The 24217-nt window shown below is 40.3% G+C and overlaps 1 protein-coding gene across 1 annotated transcript; it reads left to right on the top strand.

Moving 5' to 3' along the window:
* The first annotated feature begins 3948 nt into the window (after positions 1 to 3948).
* LOC113431738 (keratin, type II cytoskeletal 75-like) lies at positions 3949 to 14009 on the top strand. The gene is made up of 9 exons (XM_087956319.1): positions 3949 to 4629; positions 6129 to 6343; positions 7224 to 7284; positions 7582 to 7677; positions 8676 to 8840; positions 10600 to 10725; positions 12217 to 12437; positions 12772 to 12806; positions 13457 to 14009. The coding sequence occupies exons 1-9, from the start codon at positions 4114 to 4116 to the stop codon at positions 13651 to 13653; spliced, it is 1632 nt and encodes a 543-aa protein (XP_087812445.1). The 5' UTR covers positions 3949 to 4113; the 3' UTR covers positions 13654 to 14009.
* Positions 14010 to 24217: the final 10208 nt, after the last annotated feature.

The raw sequence follows: 24217 nt of genomic DNA, 5'->3' as shown, positions 1-24217 counted from the left end.
GTCCCCAGCTTACTCTATTGTAAGTCGTGATGGTTGTTAAGCAAGTCATCATGTGATCACAGCCAACTTTATGATCTTTTTTTGTGGCAGTCATTAAGCGAACCATTTTTTTTATTTTTTTTTTGCTGTTGGGGTGGGGGTTTTTTGCGGGAAACCAGAAGCAAATGCCAGTTTCCAACAAAACTGTTGCAAATTGTGTTCAGGTACCTGCAGGACAGAGGTGGTATTCAGCCAGTTCTGACAGGTTCTGGAGAACCGGTAGTGGAAATTTTGAGTAGTTCGGAGAACCGGCAAATACCACCTCTGACTGGCCCCACCCCCATCTATTCTCTGCCTCCCAAGTCCCAGCTGATCGGCTGGGTCTTCTTTTGTTGCCCTGCACAGGAGAACGGAGCTGGAAAGCAGGTTAGTAGAGTGGGGAGGGAATGGGGATTTTGCAGTATCCTTCCCCTGCTATACCCACCAAGCCACACCACACCCACCAAGCCATGTCCACAAAACCAGTAGTAAAAAAATTTGAATGCCACCACTGCTGCAGGATACTAAACATGACTAAATGCAGGCTGGTTGTCTGGTGGCCAAAATACAGTTACATGACCACAGTGCGGGGGGAGGGGTTGCGAGCAACTGTCAGAACTTCAAATTGAGGTCATAAGTAGCTTTTTGGGGGGTCCATCATAACTTCAAATGATTGCTAAGGGACCAGTCATACAATAAGGAATACCTGTAATCAAAATGCAGGTAATCCTCAACTTACAACAGTTCATTTAGTCACTGTTCAAAGTTACAACCACACCAAAAAAAGTGACTTATGACCATTTTTCACATAGCGACCATTGCAGCTTCCCCATGGTCACATGATCAAAATTCAGATGCTTGGCAACTGACTCGTATTTATGACGGTTGCAGTATCCCAGGGTCATGGGATCCCCTTTTGTGACCTCCTGACATGCAAAGCCAATGGGAAAGCCAGATTCACTTAACAACCATACCACTCACTTAACAATGGCAGTGATTCACTTAACAACTCTGGAAGAAAGGTCGTAACATGGGTCAAATCTCACTTAACAAATGTCTCACTTAACAGAAATTTTGCGCTCAATTGTGGTCATAAGTTGAGGACTACCTGTACAGAACCAGTGACTAACTACAGTTTTTTCCTTCTTTTATCCAGTGAATAACTACAGTTCTTATATTATGAGCTGATACCTATAAATCCAAACACTGAAGCGATAAAACTCAGTTCTCCACTCGGAATAATCTCTGCAGATTGATGCAGTTCAGAATGCATATGGAACAAAATTGCAGCCGTTCCATTTCTGAGAACTTTCTTTCTTTCTTTATAGTTCAACGTTGATATTTATAAAAAGTGACTTATGACCCTTTTTCACCTTACGACCATTGCAGATGCTTGATAACTGACTCGTATTTATGACGGTTGTAGTGTCTTAACGTCATGCAATCCCCTTTTGCGACTTTCTGACATGCGAAGACAATGGGGAAGTCAGCTTCACTTAGCAACCACGTTACTAACTTAACAACGGCAGTGATTCACTTAACAAATGTGGCAAGAAAGGTCGTAAAATGGGGCAAACCTAACTTAACAACTGTCTCGCTTAGCAACAGAAATTTTGGGTTCAATTGTGGTCATATGTCGAGGACTACCAAACAAAAAGCAGCTACTGAGAAATTATTGCAGGTGTTGGCAGATGAGAAATATCTGGCTAGCCAGCGGGGAAGGACACCGCTGGAGGTGTTTTTAGGCTATATAAACCAACTGAGGAAAATTGGGGTGTGGGAGACATTAATTTCATCCCTAAATACAACATATAAATATTTTTCAGATGGTTTCATGTATACACACACACACACACACATGGAATTCAGTGAAACTTACTCAGAGGTAAATATTTATCTGAAGCCTCCTCACCATGCATCCACTGCATAGTTCTCAGGAATAAGTATTGAATGAAAACTCACCCCAAGTAAGACAGTCAGCGTGATATATAGCTAAGGTGATGGACTGAGAGGCCAGTTGGGTGGCTTTGCACCAGTCACTCTCTCAACCTTGGACAGAGAAGAAAAATAAATAAATCTCCGAAGAGAATAGCAAACAACTTTTGTACAGTTGCCAAGGAAAGAGCATGGAGCTCTCCAGTGGTGGGATTCAAAAAAATTTACTACCAATTCTGCGGATGTGGCTTGGTGGGAGTGGCAGGGGAAGGAGATTGTAAAATCTTCATTCCCTCCCCACTCCTGGGGGAAGGTTATTGCAAAATCCCCATTCCCTCCCCACCCCACTAACCTGCTTTCCAGCTCCGTTCTCCTGTGCAGGGCAACAAAAGAAGACCCAGCCTATCAGCTGGGACTCGGGAGGCAGAGAATAGATGGGGGCGGGGCCAGCCAGAGGTGGTATTTGCCAGTTTTCTGAACTACTCAAAATTTTCACTACTGGTTCTCCAGAACTGGTCAGAACCTGCAGAATACCACCTCTGGAGCTCTCCATTAAGATGCCAGAGGGATTGACTTGAAGCACACCCTCCCTCAAAACGCCCTTTAAACACAGAGATTGTAGTGGGTTTTGCTTATTGTTGTTGTTGTTGAATTGCTTCACATACTGCAAGAGAGGGATGACATCAGGCCACTTCCAACACAATTTCTGCTGTGGAGTGGGATTTTAAAAATGATCTCATAAATGCCTGGATGTTTGGCAACCTTAAGCAAGGTTGCCAGAATTCTATTGAAGTTGTTGTTGTTGTTGTTGTTGTTGTTATTATTATTATTATTATTATTATTATTATTATTATTATTATTATTATTATTATTATTATTTCATTGATCTCTGTCTCTGGGTTATGGATCCATTTAGCGAATTATTTAGTGGACTTCAGATTCAATCTGGGCAGCTTAAAAAACAACAATAAAAAGGAACTAGAGTGACTGTTTAATAATATCCCGCCAACAAAACACCCAGACCTGGAGAAACAACCATGTTATTAAAGACCTCCAGAGCCTCACTTGCATGGAAGCCATAACAATTTCTGATATGATATTATTCAGACAGTGTGAATAAGAAGGCATGCTTCCTGTGTCCCGAATGATGGCATTGATTGAGAAGGGACCGGAAGCAAACCAACTCTGCCTGGCTAGGAAGAAAGTGTATGAAATAGACAGTCCTCAGTTAACCTGTCTCTCTACCAAGAAAGTCTGGTGTTATAACAGTGAGCACAACAAAGTGAATTGGCTACCAGAAGCCCTTCAGTGATATAGGCAACTTGTAGTGTAATGGAGTTATCTGAGCATGCCCAGCCAATGTCTGTACCACTGAATTTTGGACCAGCTTTTGCTTCCAAATGGTCTTCAAGGGTATATACGGTACATTGCAGGAATCCAATGTGGGGTGATTACGGCATGAGTGACTGTCTAACTCTAAAACATGGGTGCCAAAATCGCCACATCACATTGCTGTCACGTGATGTTTTGTGACGTTTTCCCCATTCACGGAGCTGGGGTGGGCGTGGCCTCTGCGTGATGCATCTGGCCTGCGGGCTGCCAGTTTGACACCCCTGATCTAAAGGGTCTCCCAATCCAAGAATGGGTGCAATTAGTACACAGGATGAAGATAGGATCTATTGGGCACATGGTCTTCAAGCAGGAGCTTCAAGTCCAAAATTACCCTCAGACCATCTACCTCACAAGCTAGAGCAACTTATATGGAACAGGATTTCCCACCAGTTTTCCCGCTCTTGTTGTTCCTCCTTGGATAAATTTCTCTGGCTCATTTCCATCATTGAGTGCTTAACTTGAGGAAAGTATTCATTACACTCAAATGACAAGCAAGCATGTCTTAGCTGGTTGCACTTCCATTTAGCCTTGGTGTGGGGTGTGTATGGCAGGACAGACTGATGTCACCATTCAAAATAACCTTAGGGCATGCCCAGCAACATTATTCAGAAAGATGATCAACTGCAATCACAACCAATCCCACTTCCTTGACAATATATATAAGAGAAGAAACCTTAAAACCTAGCGCTCACAACTACACCTGCCTCTGCTTCACAGACTGTGTCCTCTCTTTCTGACTCTTTCTGCTTCAGCTCCTCACCAACTAAAATGTCTCACCGAGCCAACATCAGAATTCAGAGGAGAGGCTTCAGTAACTCATCTGCCATCCTACCTAACTTGTGTCGCGCCAACTGGAGCTCACAAAGCGTGGGCAGAGGTGGAAGCTGTGGCACTGGCGGTGCTGGCTGGGGCCGGGCCGGTGGGGCTGGTTTTGGCAGCCAAAGCCTTTACAATCTTGGTGGGCCCAGGAGAATCGCGGTTGGAGGCAGTTATGGCAGTGGCTTCGGTGGAGGCTATGGGTACGGTGGTGGAGTTTGTAATGGCTATGCTGTTGGTGGTGGTATTGGTGGAGGCTATGGGCTAGGCGGGGCTGGTTTTGGTGGAGGGAGAGGGGACTCTTGCTTCCCAGTTTGCCCACCAGGCGGAATCAAAAAAGTAACTGTCAATCCCAACCTGTTGGCGCCTCTCAAACTGGAGATTGACCCCACCATAGAGAAGGTTCGCAAAGAAGAAGGAGAGCAGATCAAGATACTCAACAACAAGTTTGCCTCCTTCATAGATAAGGTGAGAATAAATAAATATTTTCTTTTGTTATTTCAGGTTGCAATGAATTGGGCAAAGAGCTCAAGAGCCTTCCTCCAGCTCCTCTCGCAATTTTCACTAATTTCATCACAGCTGTTATTTATCACTGGCTGGCACCAGCCAGATGAGATTACAGAGTTGTCAATTTTGCCTGGTTTTGATGCTCTTGCTTGCAACAGCAACTTGACGAGAGGAATGCCATGGGGATTTTTTTTCCCCTGTTGCAGAAAGGGAGATTGGAAAAGTTAAGATCATATTTTCTGTAATGTGAATCTCAGTAGGTCAATAGAGTTTCTCACTATACATTAGTGGTGAGAAAATAAGGTCTAATCAAACATTGTTTGTTATTTATTTGTTTGCTTATGTATTTATGGGACTTACATGGCCACCTGTCTCATATGTTAACTCTAGGTTGCTCACAACAATCCCTAAAAAAATGTAGTGAAAAGAAAAAGTACTCTTCCCCCAGGTGCCAGAGAATCTTCCACACTACTCAACCCCCAGCCCAATGTGTTGGGAAAGAGCCAGGTCTTCTCAACCCTCCAGAAGTTAAAAAGGGTTAGGGATCGATCCCTCACATCTCAGTTGGGAGGCTGTTCCAAAAGGTTAGGGCGGCCATTGAGAAGGCATGACTCTGAGGTCCCATTATGCATGCCTTGTATTTCTTGCAACGTATGGAATTCTGTGGAATTTGGAGCCACTGAATCTTTTTTCCTAGCTAGCAACCATGAATCACACAGCTTTGAAACACATAGCTATGACCCTTTAGCCTAGAAATATAAAATATGCAGATATGATGTAGTTCTTGCTCGGAAAAAAAAACTTTAGCAGAGTTGGAGAAAGAATTAGGTCATGATGAGTAATGTGGGATAAGGAAGAGGTAGATATCACCCTCAAAGTGTGTGCAAGATGATGCTCTAAGTAGGCTTAGAGTTCATTCACTCATTCCTGAATTCACTCATTCATCTACAATTGCAATTTGTCTCATTTCAAAGTGTCTATTAGAAGTATTTATGCAATAGTGGGGTACTTTTTGAGATGACAATTGCAGCTTTGGTGATGTATAGAATTGCATGGGTAGTTACAGTCCCGTAAACAAACTAGTCTAGAGGAATATTTACTTATTTGTATACCACCTTTATTATTTTTACAAATAACTCAAAGGAGTGAACATATCCCACACACCTTTCTCCTATTTTCTCAAGTAAACAACCTATGAGATGAGTTGGACTAGGAGACAGAGACTGGTCCAAGGTCATGCAGTTAACTCATAGCTAGAGGGCACTAAGTAAAGGTAGGCTAACTATTGGGGCGGGGAGGGGGAGGGAGAGAGAGAGAGAGATTAAAGGAAGAAAAAAGTAGACTTTTTCTACAATCTGCTCAAGAATACATCAAAACAATTTGAGAACTATGCCAGGGATTATGAGAAGATTTGCCTCTTTAATCCTCCAACCCCCAAATCTGTGTCTTTCCGCCTCCAGGTGCGTTTCCTTGAGCAAGAGAATAAAGTGCTGGAAACAAAATGGGCTTTGCTGCAGGAACATGACCAGAAAACTGTGAAGAGTAACATTGAGCCACTTTTCGATGCTTACATCAACAATCTGAGGACACAACTGAATGATCTGGAGAAGGAGAAAGTAAAGCTGGATGGAGAGCTACATAACACCCAAAACCTTGTTGAGGACTACAAGACCAAGTAAGACTTTCAGACCTTCAGCTTTGCCCCACGTTTCATCTTACTCCTTCTTTTATGCATGTGTATGCCAGCAAGTCAGGTTTCTTTTTGTTTTTGCTTTTTTATGCCTGGCAATGGCCTGGCCTGGCCCCTATGGTTTTCTTGACAAGGTTTTCCAGAAGTGGTTTTCCATAACTTGCTTCCTAGAGCTGAGAGTGACTGTCCCAAAGTCATTGAGTTGGTTTTGTACCTAAGATGGGTCTTAAAAGTCACTCTCAGTTACAAGTCTGGTGCTTTAACCAAAGTGTCTTTTAAGGTTTTTAGCCCTTCAGGTTTGCTCTTGTTTACACCCTTTGCTGATATTGCATCTAAGGATCTCACAAAAGGTTCTGTTAAAAACAAAAGTGCTGAGGTGATTTACCAGCTAGGTATGAGGGGATAAAAGAACCACAGATTGGTTCTTGGCCATCAAGCATTCTACAAATATATGGATTTCAACTCCCTAGGATCTCAGCGTAGTTAATATTCCCAGGTTGCACAAATTCAAATGATCATTAAATTGACACGGAGTATCATAGGGCTGCTAACTCTTTGTGGATGATTGTTCAATCTGCCCAGGCCAAGTATGGCAGGCCTAAGCCACTCTCAACTACAGAATGTTGGCAGGGAATGAAATATTTAAAACATTGTCCATCTTTCTATCTGTCTGCCCTCCTTCAGATCTGGTAGGTCCAGTTGTGTAACAAAGCAAATTTTCTCAGACTATTTTGTTATAATTGACCATCCACATCTGAGAATCACATCTGCAATATTGTTGGGACCCTTTTAAAACATTTTAGAATCACAACAGCTTTACTGAATTTCTCTCAGTAGGTGTTATTTTTTTCTCCTCCCCAAATAGGTACGAAGATGAGATCAATAAGCGTACAGAAGTAGAGAACGACTTTGTAATCCTCAAGAAGGTGAGAGTTTGTCTGCAGTATGAATACTTTGCAGAAAAGTAGCCCTTGCTGTGATGTTAAAAGGTGGGACTATCCCAGAAATGAGTACATTTACCTCAGTTAGGATATACATACACACATACATACATACATACATCATACATACATACATACATACATACATACATACATACATACATACATACATAGTCTGTCTGTGTGTCTGTATTTTAATATTGAATAATACGCAGGAAGTAATAATTAATAACTTTATGCTCCTTTAACTTCTTGCCCTTAAATCCAGTGTTTTCTTTTTAGGAAGTGGATGTTGCCTACATGATCAAACCAGAACTAGAAACTAAATTACAATCTTTGGTTGAGGAGATTGATTTCCTCACAGTCCTACATGAAATGGTAAGCCTCAACAGTATTTTCTCTAAACTGTGCTCTATTATGCAATCATATGTCCTGCCAAAGAGATAGCTACCTATTCATTTACTTTCCAGAAATAGTTTCCCTATGAGAAGTCCCCTCTCCCTCACCCCTAGATAAACAAGATTGCTAAACAAAGAAATGTGTAGTATATTTTGTTACAGGGAGGGACAGAGGGAGGGAGGGAGGGAAGGAGGAAGGAAGGAAGGAAGGAAGGAAAGAAGGTTAAATTAAAATCAAAAAATGTTGAAAATTCCTCAAGTAGTTTAAAGAACATTAAGATTCTCAAAATTGGTTCAGAGTTAATTAATTAAGATTTATCTAAGAAATCCTGCAGTTCCTGTATCCCAAGATCTAATGATAAATTCTCTCATCAGGAAGAATCATTTTGTATTCTCTTAGTCCAATATTTACTGATCTTTTGTGGCTTCCATGAAAATTACTGATCGACCAACACTACATCAATCATAAATTTATCTGCATAGGTTTGCCTGCAGAATGAAATGTAAAATATGATTTTGTTAAAATAAATATTAGCTATTCAGGGTCAGGCAAATAACAATTGAACAGGAAGCATTTGGCAATCCAAAAACTGTCTTGTATAAGTTTCAGATAATTGATTGTACTTAGGCAATAGATTCTTAAATTGGACAAGTTGGAGAACAAAGATGAGTTTTTGGGGGAAGGGAATTCTGTGCTCTGTGCAGTTCTTTGGATTTTCCATGTATATATTTTAACAGCTTTCATCGCAACCTGTCCTTTCTGGTCAACTGTATTTTCCATCAATGAATGTGATCATTAGAACAAAGTTGAAAGTAATTTGGGAAACAAAAGAAAGCATGCAAAATGAATACTCCTTCCAATTTCCTTACTTACCTAATAGAAAGGACCGCTTGCTCTAAATTTTGAATTAGGTATTTGCCAAGGCCTAACCTTTTTGTGTATATTTTCTGAGTGGACTATTCCTATCACACCTGCAGGAACTGGCAGAGCTACAGAGGACGATCTCTGAAACTTCTGTGGTTTTGTCCATGGACAACAATCGCTACCTGGACCTCGACAGCATCATTGCTGAAGTCAAAGCCCAGTATGAAGACATTGCAAAGAAAAGCAGGGCAGAGGCTGAAGCTTGGTACCAAAGCCAGGTAAATCGTCATCCAGAAAGTCGGGTGGGTGAGCTGTTGCTGCCTCACAGTGAATAAGCTGTGAGGGGAGGCCAAATGTTTTCTTCCAAAATTGGAATTAGCAAAGCCAAGCCAGTTGGAGTGATGTTGCCTCTTCTGCTTTCCCATTGTCCCACCAATCGTTTCTTCTAATTCTATTAGCAGTCAGGGAAGCTGCATGCCACTTTGGCCTCTTGTTTAGAGTACAAGGGTTGATAATCTAATTCCTCCCTATTTCCTTTTGAATTTGCAGTTGCACTTTTAGAAAGACACTTCCCCCAAAGGAGATTGTGGTAGATATGTATACTGCACTATGTGTCCTCAAGTGCAATCTTCCTACTTCTCAGCTAAAATTCCCTGTTTGGGAAATGTAATAATCCAAATTGAATACCATTTTAGGATTTTTTTGCACTTTGATGCTTGATTGTCATTATTCTATAATTTTAAAATGCTTGTCCCTAATTTAGTTTTTAGAATAGAATAGAATAGAATAGAATAGAATAGAGCAGAGCAGAGCAGAGCAGAGCAGAGCAGAGCAGAGCAGAGCAGAATAGAATTCTTTATTGGCCAAGTGTGATTGGACACACAAGGAATTTGTCGGTGCAAATACTCTCAGAGTACATTAAAAAAAAGATACGTCAAGAGTCAAGTATCATAAGATACAACACTTAATGATAGTCATAGGGTACAATAAGCAATCAAATCATACCAGGAAACAGTCAATATAAATCATAAGGATACAGGCAACAAAGTTAAAGTCATACAAGTGGGAGGGGATGGGTGATAAGGAGTGATGAAAAGATTAATAGTAATAGTAGTGCAGACTTTGTAAATAGTTGGACAGTGTTGAGGGAATTATTTGTGTAGCAGAGTGATGGCTTTCGGTGGAAAAACTGTCCTTGTGTCTAGTTGTTCTGGTGTGCAGTCCTCTATAGGGTTGTTTTGAGGGTAGCAGTTGAAACAGTTTATGTCCGGGATGTGAGGGGTCTGTAAATATTTTCACAGCCCTCTTTTGGACTCATGCAGTATTCAGGTTCTCGATTGAAGGCAGGTTGATAGTAATTGCTTTTTCTGCAGTCCTAATTACTCTTTGGAGTGTGTGTCTGTCCTGTTGGGTTGCAGCACCAAACCAGACAGTTATAGAGGTGCAGATGACAGACTCAATAATTCCTCTGTAGAACTGTATCAGCAGCTCCTTGGGCAGTTTGAGCTTTCTGAGTTGGTGCAGAAAGAACATTCTTTGTTGTGCTTTTTTTATGACATTTTTGATGTTAAGTGTCCATTTTAGGTCTTGTGATATGATAGAATCTAGAAATTTGAAGGTCTCTACTGTTGATACTGTGTTGTCTAATATTGTAAGAGATGGTAGTATGGGAGGATTTCTCCTAAAGTCTACTACTATATCTATGGTTTTGAGTGGGTTCAGTTCCAGATTGTTCTGGTTACACCACGAGGCAAGTTGTACAACTTCCCATCTTTTTAAATCTAGTGTTAATTAATGTTGTATTTATTGGTGATATTATATTATACACTGCCCAGAGTCCCTCTTTGGGGAGATGGGTGGTTTAGATTTATGAACTATAAATAAACAAATATAAGATTTGTGATGCAAACTTAGACTGCCTTTAAGAGGCACCAGATAGTGGGAGGCCAATAGACAAACAGAGATATCCACTCTCTTACAAATGACTCCCCAATTAAATAATTAAATTACAGTAGCTGCTTCCCACTTTTTTAATAGTATGAGGAACTCCAGGATACCGCTGGAAGGCACAATGATGATGTTCGTAATGCCAAGCATGAGATTTCAGAACTTAACCGACATGTCCAGAAACTGAAGGCTGAAATTGAAGGTGTGAAAAAGCAGGTAGGTTACTGCGTTTTCCCAAAGTTATGATCATACAGTGGTACTGTTCAGCCACATTTCTAGCTTGAAAGAACACCATAATATGTCATCATATTACTTTCCCAATCAGTTATTCCCAGGTTGAAATGCTTTCTTTTTTAATCTTAATATAGTGCTACATTTTTTGCATATATTTAACTTCAAAATTAGCAATACTTGTACATGAAACAGAGAGAAAATACTAATGGACAATTTACTATGACGCTCATCCTCATAATTTTCACAAACCCAATTATTCTTTTACAAATAGCTGTAAGTCTAATTCATTCATTAATAATTATTTCATTTTCATCTAATTGGTATTGTAAGTTACTAAACTCACCTGGCCAGCATACAAATGCAAGTAGCCATCTTTTCCCTGGATATCTTCTTTCCTTCCACCTTTCCATTTATATCACACTCCATCCTATCTAAGCAAAAAAACCACAGCAACATGGTTGATCCTATTAGTGCACTAACTAGAAAAGGTTGGGGAAAAGGAAATCCTATCACTAGTTGCAATGCAACAGATCAGTTACTGTCTACAGGATACTGAAAACGTCCCATTTCATTGCAAGCTTAAATACTTCCTTCCCAGAGCTGTGGGTGCTTCATCACTGGACACTTTCAAGAAAAGATGGGAAAACAATTTGTCCAGGATGGTATAAAGACTCCTGCCTTGGGCAGGAGGTTCAGTTAGAAGATTTTCAAGATCCCTTCCAGCTCTATGATTCTATACTCAAAGGGGCTCTTCTGGAATATTTTGCTCATGATCATATTATTTCTTTAATACCATCCATGCTTACAATGTTTGGAGCAGAAGGCCTTTGACATTTTGGGCGTGCCTTGGAGATCCTACAAAAGTCCAAGGATGGGTCTTGGGCCAATATAAGTTTACCATATCTGCTTATGAGCAGGGGTGGGACTCAATTTTTTTAACAACCGGTTCTGTGGGCGTGGCTTAGTTGGTAGGCGTGGCTTGATGGCATGTTAACTCAACATCACTCACATCGAGGCACGCATCTCCTCTCCTGGCCTCTCACGACTATGGGGATGCTGCAACAGTCATAAGTGTGAAAAATGGTCATAAGTCACTTTTTTCAGTGCCATTGTAACTTTGAATGGTCACTCCACACAACCAAGTACCAGCAAAGGAGGGGGAAAAAACTCAAGAGAAGTTCCTGAGACAGGAAGTCTAGTCCTGCCAAGAATGTAATAAGGGTTAACGGAAAGGCAGTTTCTGTAAGCAACACCAGAATGTTTCCTTCCTGCTTTCCTTATAGGATTAGGCCAATAATTTCTTCTAACAACTGGTTCTCCGAACTGCTTAGAATGTTAACAACCGGTTCTAGCGAATAGGTGCGAACTGGTAGAATCCCACCCCTGCTTATGAGGAAATATAACTGAAGATATTTTACTCTGTTCTGAGGAGATGGCCTTCTAGGGTAATTTCTCTTTCCTTCCTCCCTTAAGTGTGCTAACCTAAAAGGGAAGATTGCTGAAGCAGAAGACCAAGGTGAACTGGCACTCAAAGACGCAAGGCAGAAATTGGCTGAACTGGAGGATGCCCTTCAGAAAACCAAGCAAGAGATGGCCAGGCAACTCAAGGAATACCAACAGCTAATGAATGTGAAGCTCTCCCTGGATATTGAGATTGCTACCTACAGAAAGCTCCTGGAAGGAGAAGAATATCGGTCAGTGACAGCCCATCTAAGTAGAATCTTTACAGATCTGTACAAGTCTTTCTACTGAAAGTCTACCTTTTTACTATTATTACTTTAATAATGAAATAATGTGTATGGTGTGGGCTCCAGGTGCCTTGGGTTCAGTCCACAATCCCCCCCCATAAACAATCCCATTCCCATTAGCGTCTGGTTCTGTGGGCATAGTGAGTCTTTTTCTCTTGAAGTTCATCCTTCAGTGTCTCTAAGGTCTTTGCAACAATAGTCATACAATATTAGTTTTCTTTCAGTTAACAAGGATACATTTGAATTCTTACCATGTTGACTTCTGTTTTGTTTCCTGCAGATTGGCAAATGATGCAGCAGATGCAGTGAACATCTGTAAGTATACTGAAGAATATTCACATCATAAGACCTTTGCTGTAGAGTGGTGATTAAGAGGCTCATTGCCTCTATTTAGATGAAGAGAACTGTACTTTGTGCTGTCCTCCAACTCTCCTGCCCTGCGTCTCCCCCTACAATTGTGAGTTTTGTGATTACAACTGAAACAATTACACTTAGCAGCAACACAGCAAAGTTCTTGGTGTGTTAATATGCCAAATATAGTGCCACAGGCATGTGCTGAAAATCTGCATCTATAAACATTTTAAACACCCTGTAGAATGCCATAGGACAGAATTCAACCAATTTTTCAGAAAAAAGCAAATTTGTAGGGACTCTGATCATCACCAAATCTCACAACATATTAGTAATTTCATCCTCAGATCTCATATGACCTTGGAATTCTTGCATTTGATCTCAAGCGAGATCATAATACCCTTTCATCTGACCTTTGGCACCATTGACAAGTAAAATAAATAAAGAGGTTTTAAAATCATTTCATTTTGGGGAAATGTTTGAAGGTCCCATTTTAGGAAGGATGGACTGGACAGAGTCCATAGAGGGAGTACCCTTCTCATAATTTCTACAAAGGTGCTGCCTTTCTTAGAACGGAAAATGCCCAGATTCTTCTCTGTCTCTTCTTTTCACAGCTGTTATCTCTTCGCGTATTTCACAAGGATCTGCTGCCGGCAGCGGCCTTGGCTATAGAAGTGGTCTCAGCATGGGTGGAGGTAGTTGCTTTGCAGCAGGAGGCGGTGGCGGCTGCAGCAACGTTGTAGATCTCGGAGATGGCAGCTGTTCCAGCATGAAATTCGTTTCCTGTCCTCCAGCAAGTTACATAAGCTAAAGGTCCAATTCCTTGTACTTGAAAAAATGAAACATGTGGACCATGTCTTCCCTGGACCGCTCCGTGCAGTATTCATACACCTGTCCTTTGCTCCATGTTCACATTTTGTAAGACATGCCATTTCTTTGATTGTATGTAGACAGCACTCTGCTTTTCACACGAGTCAAACTCTACAGAGGACAGGCTGGTTCTTATTTTTCCTTTTTTCACCCAGGTCAGATTTCTACATTTTTCAAGGTTTGTGTAAACTGGATAATCTTCTGTATTGTTTTTTATGCTTGAAATCTGTACTTTGAAATATGGCTTTGCTTTTCGGTGTGCATATCCAATAAAAAGATGAGGCAATTCATTTAAAATTAGTCTCAGCATCATTGTAGCAGGCCAGAATCATGATACCGCACAATGGGCGATTTGGACACCTATGATCTTCAAGGGGATATGTTTTGGGAAGATCTGGACAACGGTCAGCCCAATTCTTAGACATTAAATTTTTCTTTTCTTTTGTTTCAAGTCAATGTTGATACCTGGCAACTGCCTGAAGCTCTTTTTTTTTTTTTTTTGGTTAGATTTCAGAAGAGATTTGCCAGTGTCCACTTCCTATGGCTGAGAAAAAGTGACTGGCACAACATGGTCACCAAATTGGATTTATTTCTAGGCATTACTATAACTTACAAACTGGTGTCTTAACACTACATCAAACTGGCTTTTAGAAGAACAGCGTTGCTAGTTTTTCATTAGAAAAATGTAGTGCAGTTGTTTATCTAGAAAAAAATAAGTTTGCATTATATGTTAGATATATGATTTACTGCAACCGCATAAGAAACTGAAGGAAGCAAGTTCCTCCCCACAATAAACTTCTTTTTTTAAAAAACAAATTTTATTAGTTTTTAAAGACAAACAAAACATAAAACATAAGAACATAAAACCTCTTTTCTGAAAGTTATTTGTAAATTTTAACAAAGCAAATAAAACATTATTTTATGCAGCATTGAGACATTTCCTTATAAACACATACATATCCTTTCAAATTTCTCATTATTTCTCCCTTTACTTTTATTCAATTATATTTCTTTTCTATATTTATCTATTTTATATGTTTTTACTCATTATACTTATATTTTCACCTGACTTGTTTTATTCTCTTCTATCTTTTATTCTCAATTATCCTCTTCTAACATTCCTCCAAGGTTTTATTAACTCAATCAAGCATAAACACACAAAAACACAAAACATAGGTTACAACTCTTCGTACAGACACAAATTCAAGTTCATATTCATTTTATATACCATTCCATATCTTATTACCATTTTCAATTTTCTGTATAGCTTCTCTTCTCTTTTAAACTTTCTTAGTTTTATTTTATTTATCTCATCTCAATTCAAATCATAATATTTATTGTTCTTTGTCTGTTCTGTTTCCAGCTATCCATTTATCTTTCTTCTTTAAACAAAACTTCTCCTGTACAGTGTACACTAATTGGAGTATGACGCCTTTATCTCTTTCCCCTACATTTATAATACTTAATATAATACATAGCTTACATTGGGATTCTGTTTGGTACATTCTAAAATTATACAATATTTTTTATTATCAATGCCAATATAAATCTAATTGTTAATATTAGTATTCATTTATATCTTAAACACTTTACACGTTACTTTTCAATTGAATATCATACTTTTATGGGAACACTTCTGTTTTCCATAATTATTTCCCCCCCGCATCACATATTTTAAGTCATTATTTCATTAAAATGTTCCCCCTTCTCCTACTTCAAATCTCTCATTTATTTCATTGCCTTCTTTTTCTTCACAAAAAATTTCACTAAAGTTACACGATCTAATCATTAATATTGATATTCATTTATATCTTAAACACTTTACACATTATTTTTCAATCAAATATCATACCTTTATGGGAACACTTATGCTTTCCATAGTTATTTCCCCCACATCACATATTTTAAATCATTATTTCGTTAAAATGTTCCCCCTTCTCCTACTTCAATTCTCTCATTTATTTCATTGCTTTCTTTTTCTTCACAAAAATTTCACTAAATTACACTAAATGTTTTAGCACATTTTAAATTACATATTGTTTCTAATTTTCTAAGATTATTTCTAAATACAAATATAAAAACACAATCTTATGTACCTTTCCAGAATCCCTTTTTCAATAAAGTTTACCCATTATCTCTAAAAGAATTTTGTTTCTTTGCATCTTGCTCCCCACCATTGAGGCTTCTCATCCCTTCCTTTTTCCCTTGCTTGTTCTTCTCCTTGCCCTTTTTACCCCCTTGTCTCTCCACCTCACTTTTCTTCTTCTGCTTTCCTCCTTTCTGTTGTTTTCTAACATAGTATCCACTTTTCACCTTATTTTTCTCTTTTTTGGTTGTTTTTCCAAGTCTTAAAGTCCCCTTTTCCTTTTCCTCTTTCTCCTTTCCTTCCCCAAATAGAGTCACTTGTTCATCAAAGATGGCTTCTTCTTTATCCCAGTCATCCTGTTGCACAGTCAGCTTTTCATAGGTACAAACTGCCATTTCTAAAAATTGAAAGAGAGTGCCAAGAGAGTCCTTCCCTTCTTGTTCTTCTTTTTTATATTTTTGATATTCAAATTTCAATTCATCCACAAGTGATGCCATTGCAGAGAGAAAAAAGTTTTTCCAAACAACCACCCAAGTGCTTTTAATCAAATATGCTATTTCTTTTAATACTTTCTCCTTTCTTCACTTTCTCTTTCTGGGGTTACTGTTTAGTCACAAAGTTCCATTTAAAATATATCTTTTAGAAGTCTTATTAATGTTTAATAACTCTTTAAAATTCTAGGCAGTCTTCTCCTTATTTTCAAATTCTGCTCCATTTTTTTTTCCCTCTCCCTTTCCACTCACAGCAAAAAAGGTTTTGTTTTTTTTTAAGTTCAGAAATCCTTATCCCTTCAGCATTTAATTACCTCCAATGCGGGTTTTCCGATTTCTCTTATGGTTCCATCCTCTGTCACGTTAGGAAGGAGAGTGAAAAGAAAGAAAAAAAAATTTTCCTTTTAAAATTCCATTCGCCGCTTGTAACTCTCTCTGGAAACAAATTATCTTTTGCAAATTTCAAGTTCCACGGTACTTTCTCTTACTTTATCCCGGTCAGCAAAAACCAATTTCACTTCTTCACAACTCCTCCTGAACTTTCTTTTTCCGGCTGAGCTCTTCTATGTGGCGGCCATTGCTGACCGCCGCTCAGCTGCCTTCGGAAAAGGGGGTTTTGCTGGCTAGGGAAGAGAGGTGCGATGTCTCTCGACCCTGCCAGATCCCCCCTGTCTTCGCCACCTTCTACGGAGGTGGCTTAGCCCCGAAGCCGGGTGGCTCGGGGCACTTGGGCAGTGAGCGCAGGCAGAAACCGCGTACAGTCGCGGATTCCTGCCTGCCCCGAAGCGCTGCAAACCGGAAATCCATCCCCCACAATAAACTTCTTATACTGTAAGAAGCTTCTGCTACTTTTTGCAAATCTATCAGAAGACATATATCATTCTTGGACATAGAATACTTCAGATAAGAGAAAGTGGTATGTTGTCTGGTGGAAGAACACATCAATATGTTGGTGATATCTTAAGTTGTTTCCGTATACTGTGTGATCTTTTTAGACGAACTCTTCCAGATTCTCCATGGAGGAAACTTATAAATAAGGTTTCAAACAGTGTTGTATCAATATCAATATTGGTTATGATAAGCATGAGATACTATATGGATTCAGCTTTCTTTTCTCACAATAGCTGATCAACTTCCTCTGGGATGCCTGCAGAGCATAAATATTTCCCCTAAAAAATGCATTGGCTCTGATGTTGGAACTAATTTACCGCTTACTAATAACCACCAATACCTTTGTACTATCCTGTTTCCCCCAAAATAAGACCAATCCTGAAAATAATATCTAGCATGTTTTACCCTACCCCAAAAATAAGCCCTACTTAAGTGTGTGCACATCCGGCCAGGTGGCCGTCCATTCCATCTGGTTGCTAGCAGTTTCGTCGACCCAAGGTGAGGCAGTGGGGAGATGCCCCATGCACCCTGCAGCAGCTTACCTCAGGGCCTCTGCAGCCAGGCCATCCATGCCCTGACAACTGCCTTGTGGCTATGGCATGTCACTTGTCCCCCTGCTCTGTTGCAGCTGCAAGCAAGCAGAAGAAGTGGGCTTGTGGCCAAGCGGGATCCTGCTGGACAGACTTGCTAGAGCTGCGACCGCCATGAGACAAAGCAGGTGTTGGGGTATGGGTGGGCCCCATACTTCTGTGGCCCTGAGGTAAGCCTAAACAGGGTTCATGGGCCAGTTCCTTGCGGCAGCAGCACCAGCACACTGCACAGCCTCTTGCCCCGCTGCGAGCAAGCAGAAGAAGTGGGCCTCCCCCTACATGGAAAAATAAGACAACCCCTTAAAATAAGCTCTAGTAATTATTTCGGAGCCCAAAAGAAAATAAGACTGGGTCTTATTTTCAGGGAAACATGGTATATGTACAAAATCTATTCCTCTTTTAAAAGTCCATTGTATAAAGGATTTTATGACATAATTTTATTCTGTTTGAAAAAGTTCCAAAATGAGTGATTTGTTTCTTTCCCATCTATTTTTTCCACAATACATATAACTTTCTTGCCTTCTAACCAAGAAAACTCCCACATTCAAGAAGGTATCCCGCATTGCTCTAGACCTTTGATAATTGTGATTGTCATTTTCTCTATCTTGTCCATCATTACCGCATCCTTCTTGATGTTTTGTAGGCAATCATTTATAATTTTATAATTTTTTATAATTTTGTGGTGAACAAATGATACAAGAAAACAGATGTATTGTAGGCAACCATTTGTAACTATTATATGCAAGACTGTTAAAGTTGGCAGTTTTTTTACACCTTTTCTCACGCTGAACCCATTCTGTTGTTCAACATCATAAACATTAATGAGAGAGATGGAAGCACCATTATCTAGAACAGGTAGTCCTCAACTTAACAGATTGCTTAGTAACCATTTAAAGTTAATTAACGACACTGAACAAAGTGACTCATCACTATTTTTCAAACGACATTGCAGCATCCCCATAGTCACGGGATTTATATTCAGATGCTTGACAACTGACTCACAAGTATGACAGTTTCAGTGACCCAGGAGTTGTAATCATCTTTTGCAACCTTCTGAGAAGCAAAGTCCATGGGGAAACCAGGTTCATTTAACAACCATGTTACTAAACTAACAGCTGCAGTGATTCACTTAACAAATGTGGTGAGAAAAGTCATAAATGGGGCAAAACTCACTTAACAAATGTCTCACTTAGCAACATAAAATTTGAGCTCAATTGTGGTCATTAAGTTGAGGACTACCTGTACTAAAGTTTTAATGGATAAGAAAAAAAAATAGTCTAGTCTTATTTTTGCATAAAAAGTCATAGTTTGAGAAGTGAAAGAGCTGGGGACTGAGCATCATGCACAATTGTCCTAGAACAGGGGTGTCAAGGTCGATTTCACTGAGGGCCACTTCAGGGTTATGTTTGACTTCAGGGGGCCAGGGTGGGCTTGGCCAGCTCAACGTCACTCACTGAGGCTCTGTTTTAGGCCACGATTGCCTCTTGCAGCTCTTTACCAGCAAAAGCAGAGCCTGAGGGGCTGAGCACAGCCTGCCTGAGCTCTGTTTTCAGCCATGACAGCCTCCTGCAGCCCTCTGCCAAGAAAAACCGAGCCCAGGTGGGCCGTGCTTGGTCCTCCCGAGCTCCATTTCTACTAGCAGAGGCACCACAGACCAGTCCTTGCTCTTTCCAGGGCAGGCCCATGGGCCAAATCTAAGCACAACATGGGCCGACTCCAGCCCGCAGCCTTGAGTTTGACACCCCTGTTCTAGAAGCAATGCACATCTACATAGTGTATCCTCGCCAATCCATAGCCTAAGGGGAGTTTCTTCATAACAGACTGATTTTTCATCCTAAACAATAAGAATACACATCAATTTAATTAAATGGGCACACCTATCTAATTTATCTCAGTTCTATCAATTCTAAAACTATTTTTTTAAATATTATAGCATAATGAGTGTGTCCTCAGGAGGGCAGATAAGAAAACATGTAAGATGACCTTACCCCACAAATACGGTAATTTACATACTTGTATCAGGTATTCAGATGAAAATGCCCAATCATGGCATTTATGCAATTACGGCAGTATATTATTACAGTAATTAATATATTATGATCTACTGTGGCTACCTCAAATTTCAAAAAATGTACATCCTGATCTTTAGTTAAACCTAAGCCTAGAGTAGATATATGATACAAATAATTAGCTGTAATATTGTTCAAATGCTACAAGTTGGACAATGTAAGGAAGATGGAGGACAGCCAAGTAGAGAAGTAGACTTCTTTATAAAGCCCAGCTATTCTTTGACCTTGTCCCATCTGGGATGGAAATACCTGCCACCAAATCTGAAGTTCTTGAGCTACCCTGGGTCCAACAGTGAGGGAGTGGCACTTGGCCCCCTTGGGGATAGGAGTCTTGTTGACTTGAGAAGAAGAATCATTTTGAAGAACCACTTTCATGATCTTCCTCCTCCATTAGTTCTCCCTTCAATCCATTTAAAGGCCTGGGGGAAAGAGAGTCATGGGATAAGCCAGTGCCCAAGAAACCTGTGCTTTGTGTTCTCTTCCCATTACACCTAACCAACAGAATGAGCAATCCAGTCTAACTATAAAAATGAAGACCCAAGGAGGCGTGTCAGCATTTTCACTGGAAGAAGTCTCTCATGGACCTCTCCATGAAAGAAGCCAAAGTGTTCTCAACTAGGTGGCCAGAGTTACCTTTTCAGGGCCCAGTTGTTTAAATCCTGGGCATCCCCCCCCCCCGCTTTTTTTTTAACTGTTACTATCTGGCAAGCGGTAGAGGATATTAAAGACAAGGACAAATAGGCTGAAAAACAGCTTCTATCCCAGAGCAGTAACGATATTGAATTCTACTATATAATGCAATATTAATGCAATATCAGGGGGTTTCAATTCAATTGTATAGAATGTGAAGGATGTGTATTTTGTTTTGTTTTGTTTTTATAATTTTCTTATGTCTGATGTACACTGAAGATGGCATTTAATTTCATTGTACAAGGTGCAAGGACAATAAAGCACTACTACTAAAGAAGCACTGGATGAGGGAAAGAGCTTATCAAGTGTTGTGGTTCACTGGCAGCCTGTGCAGACGGCAGCGGAATTGGACAGTGGGGAAGAATGGGGACCAGTCCGGGAGTCTGGAGAGGACTCGGACAAAGGTCTTGCATCCGATGCAGAGATGGGGCCAGGACCATCTGGGAATATGTGTGCTGACTCTGGAGCCTCCGGAGTCTAGAAGCAGCGAGGCAGAGGAACAAGGGGAGCCTGTTCCCAGTGTGCGTGTGCACAGAGCTGCTAGAAGGCAAGAGCAGCTGAGACAAAAGGGGCAACTCGGGAGTACGGCTTGGAAGCGATTGCCCCTCCCATAAGGTATAAAGGACATGCAAAGGTAAAGAAACCTTTGTAGGAAGCAAAGTCATTTGTTCTGTTCAGATTAATCCTGAAAGCTCTGTGTGGACTTTGTACTTCAGTTGGTTTTTTATAGTTCATTTGGCACTTTAATTGTTGACAGCAATTCAAAGGAAAGAAAGGTGGGTGCTTATCTCGAGGGACTGTTTGGGACTCATTACAGTCTGGGAATGAACATAATTCCCAGCATTAAAATAAAACAAGGGTTGTTTTAACTGTGTGCTTAATTATGATCTCAGGAAGTCTTGGTCAGAACATCAAGAACGTTTGTCTTATCCATCACAAAGAAAAAGTCCCATGAATCACTGGGAAAAAGGAAAACAAATCTTCCAACCTTCTGCTTCATCTCCTTCAAGTCAGCAGTCTTTGGTCCCAAAGACAGGAAGGTGGATTTGATTACCTCTGCAGAAGGGGCACAGTGAGTCTGCTTCTTCCCGAGTTCAGCAGAGAACAGATCTCTCCAGTTGAACTTCCTGGCAAAGCCCATGCTCAATGGCCAGAGGCCATAAATGGCTCAGTAAGCCTAATCAATCTCCTAATGGGTGCAGGTACAAAGAAGGACTTCTTAGAACTCCAGAGATCACAATATTTCTGGTAATGACGGGTGGTTTGGTAAAAGGAAGGATCAAATATGTGGGATGCAGATCTCTATTCTTTCTGGGGGACATAAAAGAAAAAAAAAATAAAACTGTAGCATCCCGCTACAGTTTCAGAAAGCCCTCTTATATTTCCACATCCCATAATTCAGTGGAAAAGGGTGAATGGTTGTTTAATGCAGAGTGCCAAAATAGGCAAAGCTGGCCCAGTGCTAAGGTCTACAGTAGCACGGAAAGTCTATTGCATGCGCATGCAAAACGTAGTCACCGGTAGTAACACCGGTTGAATCCCACCCAATTGGTTGTGCTTATGGGTGAGCAATGGCAGAGCATTGAAGTGTTCATAAGATTGCCGAGAGTCGAGACTGACCTGCTCCCTTTAAATTCCAATAAACACATGTGATTGCAGTGCTTTTTTTTTTTTATTGAATTGCTTCACATGCTGCAAGGGTGATGGCATCAGGCCACTGGCAACACAATTTCTGCTGAAGAGTTGCTTTTTAAAATGATTTCATAAATGCCTGGGTGTATGGCAACCTTATGCAGGGTTGTCAGGATTCTATCAACATTATTATTTTTTAATTGATTTCCTAGGACCGGGACTTCGAGAGTCAGTTAATTAAAAAGATAGCCTAGAAGCAATTTAAATGAGTAAAACAGAATGTCCATTTCTGATTAGATTCACAAATGGTATTATTCAAGGTTTGCTTGTGCATACTTTATTCAATAAGTGGTTGGGTTCAAGAATATTCTCTTCAATTCAGATTTAGAAATTTATAAGTATTTTCTGATATTGAATATTGTAAACTGTAGTAATTTCTGAGATGATACAATTGATTAGTTTTTTCTCTTGCTTGCTTTTGTTTTTTAAACTTGTGTTTTCCTTCTCATTTTTGTTTTTGTTTTGTATGTTTTTTTACTTGTTATAATAAATTTAAAAGCAACAGCTGATAGGTTTACCATGATGATAAGCCCTTACCCATGGTGTGCAATTCACAGGGATGGGATTATACTATGTACTAAGCCATAAATCATGGTTTGCAAATATTCACAAATTCTCGATTAAACGAAGTATGCTAGGTTCAAAACAAACAAGTCACATAATGGTGAACGGGCTTGCAGGAATCCAGGTTGCATCAATAGAGAACAGACTGTAGAACAGTTCTGTCCTGCAGGGTTCAAGAACCCAATCTCTCCCCCAACCCTCAAATTGTGGCGCAAGTAAAAGATACAGGATATGGCCATTGCTTCCCACCAACTCTCCCTTAGGGACAAGCCTTTCAATGGCCTACTTGCCTAGCACTAAAAGCCCTGGATAAGTCTGTAATTCAATTTTGCAAAGCATCCCAAACTTGGGGAAGATACTATTCCGGAGCCATTGGTTTTATTCCCAGTGTTCTGAAATTTTATTCTGCTTGGCATTTAGACAATGAATGTCTCCATCCATGTTGTGAATTTTTTTCCCTGAAGGAAAGTGACAAAAAAAAAACACCATTACCCTCACAGGCACAAGTAACTATTTGGAGCACAATCTCACATCAGTTCTTGTTATTGAGCTTGATCACAAATTGGGCTCATTTCCCTGGCCCATCTTCATCATCTAGCGTAGGGGTGTTAAACTCAAGGCCCTTGGATCCAGCCTGCAGGGTGCTTAGATCTGGCCCATGGGGCCACCCTGGAAACAGTGAAGGACTAGTCCGTGGTGCCTCTGCCAGCGAAAACAGCACTCAGGAGGGCCATGTGTGGCCCTCTCGACCTCCATTTTCCCTGGCATAGGGTTGCAGGAGGCCATCGCACCAAAAACGGAGACCAGGAGCCCATTTTTGCTGACAGGGCACTCAGATCACCACATGCACCCCTGACACGAGTGACATCAAGCTGGTCCTGCCCAGCCTGGCCCTCCGAGATCAAACACAAGCCTGATGCAGTCCTCAAAGAAATAGTTTGATATCCCTGATCTAGGGGAAAACCTGAGGAAATTATTATTCCCAAATGACAATTAACAATGGCTTAGACTGGTGGTGAGCCATATTTCTAAGGGTTCACAATAAGATTCTGAGAGGACCACCCAAATTTATCTGCCGGGCAAATAATCAGTAGGTCGTTATTCTCACAGTTTACTATCTGTACTAATCTCAGCAGCATACATACTGAAAATTACTACTGTTTATCATAAATAAAAGCAGATGTGAGGTGGTGCCAGAGATAAATGAGCCTCAGAAGGGGGCCACAAGCAAGAAAACATGGAGAACCCTGAACTTAGAGGGTTGCACCACCATTTAGCCTTAGTGTGGAGCGTGCATGGCAAAACAGCGATGTCATATTTTTTTTAAAAAAGCCTTAGGGCATACCCAGCAATATTTATTCAGAAAGATGATCAAGTGCAATAACAACCAATCCGACTTCCTTGACAATATATATAAGAGAAGAAAGCACTA

This window comes from Notechis scutatus, chromosome 2 (genome assembly GCF_049901735.1).
Source record: "Notechis scutatus isolate UNSWTSFEM ecotype Mainland chromosome 2, rNotScu1.2, whole genome shotgun sequence".
Classification (NCBI taxonomy): Eukaryota; Metazoa; Chordata; class Lepidosauria; order Squamata; family Elapidae; genus Notechis; species Notechis scutatus.
This window is presented reverse-complemented; position numbering and strand designations above follow the sequence as displayed.